The 15,174-nt window shown below is 39.6% G+C and overlaps 1 protein-coding gene across 1 annotated transcript; it reads right to left on the bottom strand.

The window, feature by feature from the left end:
* Positions 1–14,103: 14,103 nt before the first annotated feature.
* hoatz (HOATZ cilia and flagella associated protein) lies at positions 14,104–14,712 on the bottom strand. The gene has a single exon (XM_084744750.1). The coding sequence runs from the start codon at positions 14,608–14,610 to the stop codon at positions 14,221–14,223; it is 390 nt and encodes a 129-aa protein (XP_084600876.1). The 5' UTR covers positions 14,611–14,712; the 3' UTR covers positions 14,104–14,220.
* Between the last annotated feature and the right edge of the window lie 462 nt (positions 14,713–15,174).

Consider the following 15,174-nt stretch of genomic DNA (forward strand, 5'->3'; position numbering starts at 1 on the left):
GTACTCCAATAGATCCTCCTAAATATTACACACATCACCTTTAAATGAACAAATATTTCAGCCATATGTTATTTCATGCATTTTCAAAACAAAGTAATACCCAGAAAAATGCCATCTAGTTTTCTCTGACACAGATGAGTCATGGCAGGGATTTTTGTGCTGTTTAGGATCAGATGTTTAAAGTTTCCATGAGTCAGAAACATCCTGTAAGATGGAAGAAATCTGCTGCGGTCACTACAGTTTGTCCTGGATGCTGACAGTGTCCAGTGTCCTGCTCTGCCTGGGAATACTCTGTGTGTTATGTAAAGCGTGGTGGATTGTAAACAGCTGGGATTAAATTGGCTGAGAGTCGCAGGAGTAACAGGGAGGTTTTGGGGTCGACGTAATCCAAATACAAGTTCTAAATCTTTGTGCTGCCTGTCTGTAAACTGGTGGTTTGTGGCGGGTCGTGAATCCTCTGTACGCAGATATAAACATGCTGGTGACAACTGAAAAAAAAAATATGTTTGAATGTATTTACTTACATATATTTATCTATGTATTACACATCCTGTTTCCTGTCTTTTTTCTGACTGGATTCAATTAATGAAGCCCATCACAGATACAGCTGAAAGTCACTTGAGATGGATAACTCTGGTGTAAATCTTTGCTGCGTACTCCCCATGTCCTCCAGGTCAAAATAACCCTAATTGCCACCTAATTATAAGTTAATCAATTGAGTATTTTATGAATTACCTGATTAGCATCCAACAGTTTTGTTTCCTTATGTCTAATGAGCATCACAGCCTCATTAGGCTGCTGGACCCAAGGGCAACAGGCACGGCTGGATTACCAACCAGGCAAAGCAGGCATCCATGCCTCCGGGGATGCTCAGAAGTGCCAGGTTTACTGGGTGGCAGTTGGTTTGTGGGTATCAGTGGTGGAAAAACTATTCACATCTTTTACGTCTTTTAATTGGACATTGAAACTTAACCTTTACATAACTTATTAATATAAAGTAAATGCTGATTACAGAGTGTAATGAATAGCTGGAAGCAAAATAAAGGAAAAACTGCAGGCCTCAGTGCAGTAGACAACATAACCGAGCAAAAATGTCATCTTGCAGTGTTTTGAGTAGTAATGACTCAAAATTGAAAATGTATCTCAAACCAGCTGCCACTGACAGTCAAAAAAACAAAGACAACCATGGTTGAATGCGATAAACAGAAAAATACCACCACGGATCACCATCCGAATCCAAGTTTCTGTCTTTTATCGAGCTAACACAAGCAGTAATTCTGTCCCCGCCTGTGTTTTTTTTTAAAGTTGCCAGCCAGCGCCAGGATTTTTGACAACACCAACATTTCAACACTCATAGAACATTCAGTTCTGTGAATATGTCAACATGGAATACGTCAAAAGAAAGAACAGATCTGATAGTTTCAGACACCCACACAAAAATGTTTTCCAGCTTCGTTCATTTTTATATATATATATATATATATATATATATATATATATATATATATATATATATATATATATATATATATATATATATATATATATATGTATAAGCACTTGAATGTTGGTTGGCTGCATCAAAAAGATCCACTTTTCAGACAAAAAACTGAGAAAACTGTTTTTGTTAACAATTTAAACATAATATCGACTTCACACTTTTATTTTTGTTTGTTTATGACTTCATATTTTGTTTGTGACATCACTGTCACTGTGTGTGTGTCCAACACCGTCCCAGAGGCCCGGGGGCTGCAGGGCTCTCTGCCCCGGCTCTGGTGTGAGTCCCACGGTCTGCAGCGCGAGCGGCTTCGCTCTGTGCCCAGTTCGCGTTGTTTTCTATCCCATGTTCTGCAGCTAATGTTTTCAGGCTACATAACATCATCATCTTCTTCTGCTGCTGAATTCTGGCAATTCTCTTCTCCTTCGAGTAACAACTTGCTAACACACAATATACACACCTTTTGTGTGCAATTCAGCCTCTTGTGGTCGAAATGAGTATTACAACAACAAACAGTTTGGAAAGTGGAAAGTTTGGATGAAGTGTGTTTAACAGTTCACAAGGCAATTAACTCTTTTCCCACCAATGGCGTGATATTCTGTCAATTGCTATTTTCATTGCCAGGCGAAAGAGGGCGCTGCGACGGATCATCTGACAAAAAATTTTGTAACACACTGTCATGTTTTTCTTTAAGCCAGAAATGTAATTTGATTTGTATTAATTTGACAGGTTTTTTGCCTATTGTAAAAATTATCCTGGCAAAACCTTTTTCACCTTATTCTTTTTTATCAAACACTTAAAAATATTCAACATGTAGCAGGTGGACAATAGCTATGTTTCATGTGCCGTACAGGTGGATTAAATCAAAGTAGTCTGTACAAAAAGTACAAAAATAAAAGTGCACACACTTTTTTTAAAGTCATTTTCATTGCAAGGCATAAAATATCAAGTTTCCTGAGAGACAGTTATTGTTTAAAAAGGGTCCTGAATTCCCTGAGTGAGACCAATGTTAATATGTCTCATTCTTTTCCTTTTCTTTCTCCTGCTTTCTTAAGTAAATGAAAATCTTCACTGAGATTCAAAAACTTAAGTAAAATAAACATATTAAATAAAAAGAGAACAAACCCAAGGAAAGTGAGAAAAAGATATGATGAAAGCTTGTTTTCTGCGTACTGTTTTTCACCTATTTTTCATGAAAACTGTTTGGATCAGACACACTGGTTTGGGTCTTTTCATTGTGCGCACAAATTATTAATTTCAAAAGGAAGTAGTTAAGTAATGTGGGGGCACAAACTACTAATTTGAGTGCATAAAATCATAATTTGCAAGTATTAATATTAAATCAAATGAGTGCTGTTACCTGAACTTCTCAGGTTTGTAGAGAACTCTGAAGATGAACTCGGTGTTGACCTGCAGATATAGATTCCTCCCCCTCCCATCCTTTACAGATGTGTCAGCTGGACTCACTTTGATCCATAATGTCTCCGCGGACTGATGTGATGAATGGACTCCCTGGGCTGTAATGGCCAGCAGAGATGCAGGATGGGAAAATTAGTTGAGCAGTGAAAGCTTCTGTTTCACTTCGTTGTCACATGTTGTAAATGGAGATGGGAGATTTATAACGAAGGAGCCAGAGTCTATAGAGCTGTGCACGACACCAAAGGCAGCAGGTGAGGAAACTTCACACACACAAGATATTAGAAAAAACAGATGGATTTTTTTTTTTTTTTTCAAAATGAAAAATCAGCAAAACACAGCCAAGTTATCTCATAAAGAGCTATCTTATTTATTCAGAAAACAGATTGTTTTAGGCTTATTCAATGAACTGGAGAACACAACACTTAAATATTTTATGTTCAAACCTGTCGCAGTTGCATTATTTTATATTTTGACCAGTTGAGCACTGCAAAAAAACACAAAATTTGTGTTTTGACAGGTAATGTGCAGCTGCTTGTTGCTGCTGAAAATGTTTTTGAAGATAAAACAAGATAGATCTTTATTAACCCCCCCAAAAAGTTTTACAGGAATATTACAGTAATATAGAATAAAACCAATAGAAAACAATATATAAGTATTAAGGAGGAAATGCAAAGCAACAGTGTCTAATAGAATAACAACTGGCAACAGAAGTTACATTAAAAAGTAAGCTAAAATAAACAAAAATAGAAAAGCAATACATGCTTTGAAATTGAAAAGTAATAAAAAAAACAATGTTGCACCTGATGAAGATAATACTGTACATGATAATAATGAAAAAATGAAAAGTACTATTTTGCACAATATATTGAAAAAAGAATATATGAAATGAGAGTGAAACAAAACAGTAAAAATTGAAAGGTGCTAAAAAGCACAGGAAAAAAAATCTGTGTGTTTCAACCTATAAGTGACCGTCATCACATCACACTGAGTCATTTGATGATGCAGCTTTGAATTATGACAAAAGTCACATATTTGATGAGATGTGGGTAAAAACGTCATACGTCCGTCCTCCTTGACAGTCGATACACTTGTCCATCCTCAGAATGATGACTTGAAGCTCTTGTTTGGCACTAAATGAGGTGCAGCTCAGTCTCAGTCCTTGGAGAATACATTAGATGCATATTCTCGCCGCTCCTGGGCTTAATGGGGCTTGATGATAGTAATGCTTCATCTCAAGGTGGACCTGCATTTTTCAGTCAGTGCAAACAGGCTCACTGCATGACCTTCTCTATTAATAACAGCACAGTATTAAACAAGAGCTTTAATTCACTGCACTGAGGTTGGATATACATCACCGGGTAGTGTTTACAGTGAGTCTTGCATTAGTTATACAAATAAAATGGAGAAAGGAAACAAGTTATTACTTTGCACCTGAAAATAGGAGGCATTTATTCATGATACAATTCATTTCCAATAGGACATCCTGGCGATCGATACCCTTTATTCTCATGAAGTGAACGGCCCATCCTTCACCCCAGACTCACCTCCACTCAGGCTGATCAATGCACACCAGTTTTCATTAACAATGATATTTTATGTATCTTCTCAGTGGAGCCAGATGTTACAATGAAAAAAAAGAATAGATAGATACACAGATAGATTTGCATTTGTTTCAGTGAGCGCTGCACAACAAAAAAAACATAACATATGATCACAAATAACACAAAGTGCACACACACAGACAATAACAATACAACAGTTCAAATCATTATATGACTCATAACCTTAAAAGTGGATGGGAAAACGTTGAAACGATGGAAAAAAAAGTTTAAAATTATGGTATCGTGCCAACTCTATGTCGTACTTAAGCTCTTTGGAAAAGACAGACAGGAAACCAAATATAAGCCAAGTATCACTCTCTCCAAACCAACCAAACTCCATAGGCAAAATTGGTATTTTTACCTTGCAGGACACCAGAGTTCCTGGTCTGCAGCTACCTTGATCTGTTAGTTTGTTTGTGTTAATGTGTGACTTTAGTGAATCTGAACTAACCTTCTGAAACACCAAAGTCACGCTAAAACATGCAAAAACATAACAGATCAAGGTAGCTGTAGACCAGCAACTCCAGTGTCCTGCAAGGTAAAATTACCAATTTTGCCTATGGAGTTTGGAGAAAGCCTTATATAACTGTGGTTTCCTATCAGAAAAGGCTGTCTGAAAATATTCCAAATATAGCGTACCCTTAAACAGATCATTGCTGAGCTTCCTGCACCAGTTCTCCCGCTGCTTCTCCAAACTGGGGGCATGTCGACCATCGTCTGCACTGACTATGGATAAGTACCTCACACAGCTCCACTTTAAATAACACAAACTAACCCTTTAAAGCAATATTCATGCAGGTGGTTAAAGTTAAAGTTAAATTAAATCTAGCTTTAGCTAAGCAAATGCCTTGTGAAAACTTTTAGCTGCCATGTTAATGAGCAAATGATTTGTTCAGACAAACCAGGCAGAAGTGTTTCAGTTAGGTTAAGCCAAGAAACAAGAACAAGAAAAACAACATCAAAGATGTCTCTTTATTAGCAGTAAAATATTTTACTGCCTCAGCATGCGTGAGCTGCAGCCATCCTCTGCAGGTACAGTAAAGCTGCTGATCAAACATCCACCAGAGAGACTAACAGTGAAGCCGTTTAACGCAGCTCTGAGACCTTTCTGCTGAATCCCAGAGGACGTCTCAAAGTCAGAGAGCAGCCATGAAGCTTGTTCATTAAAAGTGGGACTTTTTACAAGACTGCTCCTGGTGCTTATCAACTGTAAAACATCCCGCTGGGTACGCAGCTTTTATTGGAGAGGAGACAGTTGTATATCACCTCCCTTTAAACTCAGCCTCAGGGACTTGCCTTTGGAAAGCTTGTGTGTCACTGTGATTTGTGTCCCTCTCCAGTTTATTGTCATTGACGTTTTTTTTTCATGCGTCTTTGTTCTTGTATTACACAACAGGATGTCACAGACACCGGAGACAGATCCATAAATATCCTCAGTCCTGCACCTGACCAAATAAAGCACTTCACTGTGCTGGTGTGTGCAGGTGAGTTCGTATTAAATATCACACACTTGTTGCTACGTCACAATGTCAGCCAATTCCTCGTCTCATATTCTCCTATTCTGCTGTTTTTCCCTGTTGGGCATTAACTCTCCTGTCACTCCCCCTGTGCTCCTGACATTCATCTTCACCTGACCTCCCCCACCCACCTGCACACCTGTTCCCACCACCCAATCAACCCAGTAGGATCTATACCGGCACACTTTCATTCATTGCCAGCCAGTTTTTCTATTATGTTTCTACCTTATGTTGGCCCCACATTAGAGGATAATTGGGAAGATTTTGGCTCCCTCATGACCATTTCAGGGTTGAAGAGGGTGCGCATGCTGCAGGGGAGGCCTGCAGCATGCGCACGCGCACACAACATGAGCTCATATCTGCTTTAATTACCCACATTCCAGCAGTGGCAAACTGTGACTATTAGAGCTGGGACTTCAGTTTGGCCAAAATTTAGCCAGACACAGCAAAAAAAAGCAGAGAAATGGCAAAAGTTTTTGCTGGAATAAGCAGTTGGCTGTCAGGTAGCTGGTGACAACAGTGTTTGTCTGTAGCGTGGGGTTGTCACATGTCAAACTCAGTACAGGGCAGCAAAAACCACACAATAATAGCAGCATAAGTCATGTTTTTTCAGTGTTTTCTTTACTTAAACTTGTATTAAACAATAGATAATTGTCATTGACTCTGTTACTATCCATTTGGATAAGTTATGATTAGTTTGTATTTGATAAGAGCTGTAATAATCTATATGAATCATGAATATGAATTCTGTTTCAGTGCCACACACAGTTTTTCTAACAGACTTGAGGATGAGTGCAGTTTCAGTCTCCAAAATAATACAGTCTGTGGCAGATCCTCCGCTCCGTTGCTAAAGCTCACCTTGAAAAAGAAAGTGCTATCCTCAGGGACCTCTGTCCTGCATGTTTTAGATGTTTCCCTGCTCCAACACACCTGATTCAAATGATCAGCTCATCATCAAGCCTCTGCAGAAGCCTGACAACAACCTCATCATTTGAATCAGGTGTGTTGGAGCAGGGAAACATCTAAAACATGCAGGACAGGGGTCCCTGAGGACCAGGGTTGGGCACCACTGTTCTAAACACACAACGAGTGAGCCAGCTCTAAACTTTCTCTGCCTAGAGACAACAACAAAAATATCTGATTGGGCAACTCTAATTTATTTCTCCGGTGCAAATCAGAACAAAAGCAAAAGTGCAATTAGCTGACGATGACAATCTGCACCTTCCTCAGTAGCATCCAGACCCTCCAGAGGCCTGAGAGGCCCACTGGCTACTTAACTGGACTATTACTGTGAGGTTGCATCAGGGAACGTCCCTTTGAAGTGCTGTATTATTAACCACATATGAGCATGAAAGGTCACAACAAGAAGCGAAAGTGCTTCATATTTGGTTGAAGAGAAAATGCAGAAGCAGCCATGAGCAGCTGCTGTCAGACTCTCTGTGTCTGCGCTGGAAACACACAGAGAGTCTGCTGGAGCTTTGACAGTCAATATAAAGCATATTCATTCCCTTTGTAAAAGTTTTCTCAGCCACGATGGTGAAATTAGTTTTAAGTTGGATATTCAAGAAGACACTGCTGGGATCTGTCTGTCGAATATCCAACTTAAAACCAACTTCACCTTAGCGCTGAGCTCTACTGTTTGTCATGGGATCATGGATGGAGGGAACAGAATACAGTCCAGCTGAGCTTCAGCCATCAAAAGCACAAGTTTGTACCAAGTTTTCTTTTGTTCTTCACCTTATATCTTGTCATGTTCACTTAATTTCATCTGTTCTTGATTTTCTCACACATGCTCTCCCATTCAGATGTTTTGTTTTGTTGTAGCTCAACAATTTTCCACTTGCTGTCATTCCGCTTCCCGTCCAAACTCCCCAATGACGGACATCTGTAAATCACACAAAACCCTCATTTAAATACCGCTGTCTCCACAATGAACTCTGAGCTCTTGTGAAGTGTGAACTTGCACAACATTGCTCTGTGTGTGTCTTTTTGTCCTTCCACCTTTGTTAGAACATATCTGAGCTTCAACCCTCAACATCATCCTTAATGTCGTTTTTTCTGGGAAGTCATGACATTTTGTGGGTCCTTTTTTCCTCAAGATAAGAGAAAAGAAATGCATTATGTAAATCGGTGTCCTCATGAGTCCAGAGATGTGTGTGTGTGTGTTTGTTCTGACTGCCTGATTGTCGTGTGTAAACAAATCCAGCTGATTGTGTCGAGCCTCTCAGATGACCATCTGAATACCTGATTGATGCGTTTGTGTGTGTGTGTGTGTGTGTGTGCGTCTGTTGGATTCACACAACTTAATATCTGAGTTTACTTAATATATAACAAAATAAATAAGAGTAAATGTGTTTTTCTCATAGATGTCGACTGGCAGAGCAGCTGCCCCCCGTGATACAGGCACACACACACACACACACACACACACACACACACACACACACACACCATCCATTTTAATTACAGCTGCATTGTTGTGGTGACACTTCGGGAATTAAGTGTTGGTGTTCAACAGGTTTCTTCCTGCCTTGTCTTTATTACTCTCTGCACGTCCCTGAGGGGTGAAGATGTCAGAAACAGACGATCAGAACACACCTACACTGACACACGCTACTGCATTTTTTTAATGTATGATTAAGGAGGATCTGATTAAAAGTAGCTTGATTTGATAACATTTTATATCATTTATCAACGCTGTGCACCATAGTTCAAGGTTGTACTGGTCATTTACTGTTTCTGATCTGATTTCAGTCAGCACACTAATGTTGTTAGCTTTAGCTCAGTTGTTTGCAGGTTATGTCGTTTGAAAGGCCATGCGGAGGCCGTGAGGAGTTTACTTTGTGCAGGGTTGCCAGGTCTGTGTCTTTTGAAGCGTTGCTGCATGATGATTTTTCTGTCTGCTGGTTGGGTGATTTTATTTTGCATGCAAATTACATTAATAATATCTTTAAATGCACATTTATTTTTTAATAAAATAATTTAGTAATTATTTATGCCTAAATCTAACAAAACTTACTCCTGATAAGCATGTACACACACACACACACACACACACACGGACCTGGCACATGTCACACCCAAATTAACACACACAAAATACAAAGTCCCCATACTCTGCAGCTTCCAGTGCCAGCTTTATTGACCATTGGGCTGGTTCTGGACTGGTTTTGACCTACCATAGGGCTTGTTTTGACACACAGACCTGGAAACCCTGATTCTGTGGTCCAGTGACTCTTTTGAACTCTGGTATTTATTTTAAACAAACTTTTGCTGAGACTATGCACAAGTAACTGTCATTAATGCAAAATATCTAACAATATCTACTAGAAAACACATCCACCTTTGGCTGAAAATAATGTTTGCAACTTTAAAAATTAATGAAACCTTGGTGTATTTTTTAAAAATACACTCTTTCAGAGAAGAAGAGATGCTGCTGGACTTTAAGCAACATGTTGCCAGCGTTGTGCAGCTGAACGCTCATCTGATCAGTTCTGTATCAGACAGTTATGTCTCCTGGGGATTTCTATGAAATGTCAGTTAAATATCAGGAACATCAGTTCCCACTGACCATAATACTCCCTCTGAGCTCCATCTCTCATATGAGCGCTGATGGAGTGCAGCAAGCTGAGCGAGCAACAGCTGGCGTGCAGATATTACAGCGATCTGTTTCCACCCCTGAGAGACCAGACTGCTGGGCTCAGATATCACACACTTACACACACACACACACACACACACACACACACACACACACACACACACACACACACACCTGCACACACACACCTATACACACACACAGAGTGAATTATCCTGCTGAGGACAGATAAACACTGATTGTAGTGGAAGGTAAACAACTTAACTTCAGTTTTACTCACCTTTCTATTTGTTCAGTTTACAGTCTTTGCTTTCTAGTAATACAGAAACACACACACACACACACACACACACAGGTTTCTGTACAGCAAGTGAAATCCATTAATGAGCTTTTACTGACATCTTGTGGGAATTTCTCATCATTACACCTATTAACTGGAAATGTTAAAACGTGGACCAGTATTTTAACTGGCCTGAGGATGGCAGAGTGTGTTGATATTTTTAAAAGCAAACTCACAACCTACTTTTTTAGTCTGGACTCCAGGTTTTGAGTTTATGAACTGGATAACATTTTGGCAACTGATTCCCTCATTTTTTTAAAGTACTATTTACCATTTAGGTTTTTAGTGTACTCCTTATATTTTCAAAATGGGTTTGTTACTTCGGTTTTAATGCATTTATGGGGAATTATTGATTATTTTTATTTTGCATCATTGTGCAACACATGACAGTCAAAACTGACATAAAAGACAAAAGATGTAACAAGACAAAAAGACATTAAAACAAATACGATTTATGTTATTTATATTGAATGTTTCATCGTTTTATTATTCTCAACCTCTGTATTTTTATCTTCTATATTGTTTTCCTTTAAACACTTGAGAGAAAAGGGTAATGGGAATGGAAAACTGTCGTAAATCGTGAAAAATATGGGAGAATTAATGAAAAACGTGAGTCTCCCAGGGAAATCGGGAGGGTTGGCAAGTATGGGATCCTGTTCCCAGGATAGAAAATGTGTGGTTTTCGGGGAAAATATTAATCCCTACTCCTCGCTTCATCTCACCATGGCCCACATTCTCTGCCCCTCTCTGAATTACCAAATATTAGCATGCTAACTTGTTAAACTGACATGGTTAATATTTTAAATATGGCTTGCCGAACGTCATCATGATAACATGTTAGCATACAGACATCAGCATTTATCTCAACACTCTGCTGTGCCTCAGGACAGCCTGAGTGTTTCTATAGTTCAAGTCAAGTCAAATTTTATTTATAGAGCTCAAACTTACAAATCACAATTTGCCTCTGCCCTCTGTCTGCAGATCTTCAATTCAGGCAAGGAAAAACTCCCCAAAAGAGGGAAGAGAAAGAGGGAAAAAGAGGAGAAGAGGAGAAAAGAGGAGGAATCCCCCCTCCATAACTCACAGACATGCAGTACATGTCATGTGTGAGAGATGGGAAGAGAAACAGCTCGGAGGCATGTGGGAGCAGAAACAAAAACAGAGGGTTAGAGAAATGCAGCGGTCGTTAGACAGATTACAGTTTTATTCTGGTCTGCAGGACAAATATGGACTATAAATACGAGGGTTAAAAGATTCATCGGGAGTGAGACCGACCCACAGAAAGGATCATGTTAACAGGTGCAAAGGCCTGAACTGATCAAGGAATGAGACCTATTGAAAGTTAAGGAGAACAAATGAGTCTTAAGTTTGGATTTAAAGGCCTAAACAGAGTCACATTGTCTAATTTCGGCAGGAAGGACCCACAGCCAACTGACTTCTTAGTTTCTGGATAACACTGGAGTGCAGAGTAACAATACATATCAGACTTTGGATACACACACACACACACAATACTTACTTATTATTGTCAGTTGCATCCTGCACTCCTGCAGTGTTCCTGCAACCTGAAGAACTTCCCTGAGTCTAGGGGGAGGGATGGGGGAGAGACAATTCATTTCAACCACGCATTGTATATTAAATAGGGTTTCAACTTATATAATATACAGTCTATGGCTCTGACTCTGTTTTAACTGCTGTATTCACTTTTGCACTTGCAATTGCTACATATTGCTCCTTTAAATAGTAAAATCTTGCGTTTTCAAGTGCATGTGCTGCTATTCAAGCAGGAGCTGCCCATTTATCAAACAGGAATTGCCATGTAGCTTCTATTTTTAAACAGACTTTACATTAAATGTGGCTGTAAAACATTTTACCAGGACGTAGAAAGATAGTCTGCTTTTACTGCCATCCATTTATCCTCAGTATGTTCCAAACTGCCATATTTATATTTTTATTAGAATATAACTACATATAGCCTCCCTCTGCTCCCTCTGCTCCCATTAAAACTTGACACAAAGTCACTGTAACTGCAAGCAAGTTTATTGTGCATTTCTTCAACAGCGATGAGACTATAAATGTATCACAGGCAGCAGCAAAGAGGTGGATTGTTGATGCTCAAGATAGACTCAGGTGACGGATCACTTTAAAGCTACTTAAGGGTGAATTACATGGGTACCGGAGGTTTGAGAGGTTAAAGAGCATTTATAGACGACAGGCTCGTGTGTGCTCTTTGTGCTTTGAAAACTTTAACCAAATTAGCTAAAGTCAACAGTCAGCAGGCCTCTTCTTATCCTATTATGGTTGGGCCTTCTCCACTGGATATTTGGAATTTGAATATCCACACAGGCTTCACTTCACCTTATGTAAGGCTGTTTGAAGAAAACTGCTGTGTACGGGCTCCAGCTGACACCAGTAGGAGTTTAAGACATGAAATACAATCAGATAATTCAATCTTATATAAATCTTACATAAATATAGAAAACGTGTGTTTTTATGTTTGTAGTATTACTAAAAAAGGCAAGCTGAAATATTTCATTTATATGTAAAAAAAAATGAAATGTTTGCAGTCAAAACCTTCAGTGATTGTAATTTTAAAAATATAGACACGTGACTTGGACATTGATCATCTTTTTACAGCAGCACCTGTCAGTGGGTGGGATATATTAGGCAGTCAGTTCTTCAAGTTGATGTGTTGGAAGCAGGAAAAATGGGCACTCCTTTTCTACATTGAGTTTGTAGTAGACTTCTGAAATAGAAAAAAAGAATGGATAACACTTTTTTTCACTTTGTATTTATATTTTTGCAGGAACTTGCACAGAAAAAATAGGCAAGAAGAATCTGAATCTCCAGGTGAAATGTGGCTGCAGCGCTGCTCCTGCAGGCCACGTCGCTGCTCGAACCTGTTAATATGTGCACCGAAATAAAAACCAACAGGTAAAGACAGACACACATCCACTGCTCAAGCATGTAGTCTGAATTAGCCATAAGGATCTGAGCAACTTTGTTGCCTCAACGGTGTTTTGCAGCCACCCACCACTAGTCAGGGCTGTGGCCGTGTCAGATGGCAGCCCCTCTCACCCAGCGCGTATGCCCTGATGGAGCACATAACCTCGTAAAACTAGAACGGTTTGTCAGTGTTTTGATATAGAAAATTAAAATAAGGTTGAATGTAGTCTGTGACAGAATAAAGTGGAATATAACTACTTGACTGGAGCAATGCATAACCACACTCAGCACAGTCACAGACATTAACCTGCAAGAAGAGCAGGCTGCTGCTGCTGCTAGCGCTGCTAACGTTAGCCACACTGTGTGACAGACTGCAGCTAACATCAGCTCGTCTATCTGCAGACACTGTGATCCTGTTTGGTCTGAAAAGGTGAAGCATGTCATGTTTTGAAGGATAATGTGCAATGTTCATAATGCACAGTGCAAAGTGGCGCACATTTCACCAGAATTTAAAATACAACTTGGTGATTGTAGACTGTGACAGATTAACGGATTAACTGGTATCCCTGGGGATCCAAGCAGTGTCACCATTGTTTTTGTTCTGACAGTCAATGACCTCAAGGTGGCCCTGTAACAATATAGTTTTTGTTTTTGCAATCATCCTGGTGTAAACCAAAGCCTCTTTCACCATTTTAATTGTTCAATTCATTTGCATCTTTTCTCAATTAGTCTTCTGCTTTAAAAATGTGAACTTTTATGACTTTTTCTCAATTTTATCAAAACCCTATTTTCACAAACTTGTCTGACACTGTTTGGCCAATCATCAGCATCATCTACAGACTTTGCTGATCTGAAATTATCAAAGAAATTTTGATTCATCAAAGCATTTACAACTACTGCAATGTTATTATATTCCATTTTTGCCACTAGATAAAATGTCTGTTGTAAAAATTCTTCATCTAAATAGTGAGCGTTGCTAGTTCTCTGAAGAATTATCAAGACGGTGTGATGAATCAAATCTCTTTACTTCATGCAGCACGGAGAGAAGACTCAAGCACAGTTTTTCTGAAAGTGTCTTGTTTTATATACAAAAACAAGAGTTGCCGATTCCATAACAATGTTGATTCAATCATCCCTTCTTCCAGATGTTAACATGTGTAAGCACACTAGCATTCTGTTGCACTGATTTTACACTCAAGTCACCTTCCTTCCTCACAATTTAGATACAGAGATTAAAAGTTTTAAACTGATTTTTTATTTTGACATATTTGTTCTTCTATATGCTGGATGTCCTTGTCCTACTGCAGCTGTCTGTCCAGCTCCTGGTCCATCTCACAGTCTGGACGGTTTTGATGCTTCAGCATTTTCGCTTTGCCGCTCCCTCTGGGTCTTCTGCTCTCTCTGTGGAGCTCCGTCCTCTGCTGGGACATGGACACACACCGCTGTCTGTCCCCCTCTCTGTCCTCCTGTCTCTGCCGGGGCTCGGGGTGTTTGGGACCCGTGCGCTGCGGCCGGGACACCGGCAGTCTCTGCCGGATGTCTGCCGACTCCAGGCGGGACTCGAGCGGCGGAAGCAAGGACAGAGAGCTCCACAGCCGCCGGGCATGAGACACATCCTCCGGGGAAGAGCCGTCAAACACGGTGAAGAACTTGTCCAAGTCCTCCTGCTCTGGACACTCAGCAGACATTTAACTTTAGGACAAAAAAACGGTTACCAGAAATATTAATAAGCCTGCAGAGAGATGAGGAAGTGCGCTGTTGTTTGGTATGGTCACCATGGAAACCAGACCACGACAAGCCAACCAGCATGAAGTCTGACTTTACACTTAAAGGGATAGTTCAGATGATTTGAAATGGGGTTGGGTGATTTTTTTTAATTTATTTTATTTAGAGGACCAGCATGCTTTCATGTCCTCAATGAGTATCATTAGCTTTTCACTGAAAAATAAACAAATAAAAAGTTTTTTTCCGCTAATATAATCATATGCTTGTCTGCTTTAACTAAATGTATTTTTTTCTGAAAGAATACATGAATTATCCTGAAACTGCAAAACTGAATTCTGCGCAGCCTTGCAACTCTGCAACTTTTCTGCAAATGACATCCTACATGTACGTCACAATGAACCCAGTCATTTATTATCATTGTTATTGACATTCATCGATGCCCTGTGCACTTCTTCATCTACAAATACAGCATATTTTGTTAGAATTGTTGTATTTGTGAGCTATTTTGGAGTGCGGATTTGTTCTCC

This window comes from Lutjanus erythropterus, chromosome 19, assembly GCF_056507025.1.
Source record: "Lutjanus erythropterus isolate fLutEry1 chromosome 19, fLutEry1.hap2, whole genome shotgun sequence".
Taxonomy (NCBI): domain Eukaryota; kingdom Metazoa; phylum Chordata; class Actinopteri; order Lutjaniformes; family Lutjanidae; genus Lutjanus; species Lutjanus erythropterus.

What these genes read in the sequence shown, in the direction of transcription:
- hoatz (XM_084744750.1), bottom strand. Translation starts at nt 14,610, where the DNA reads ATGTCTGCTGAGTGTCCAGAGCAGGAGGACTTGGACAAGTTCTTCACC.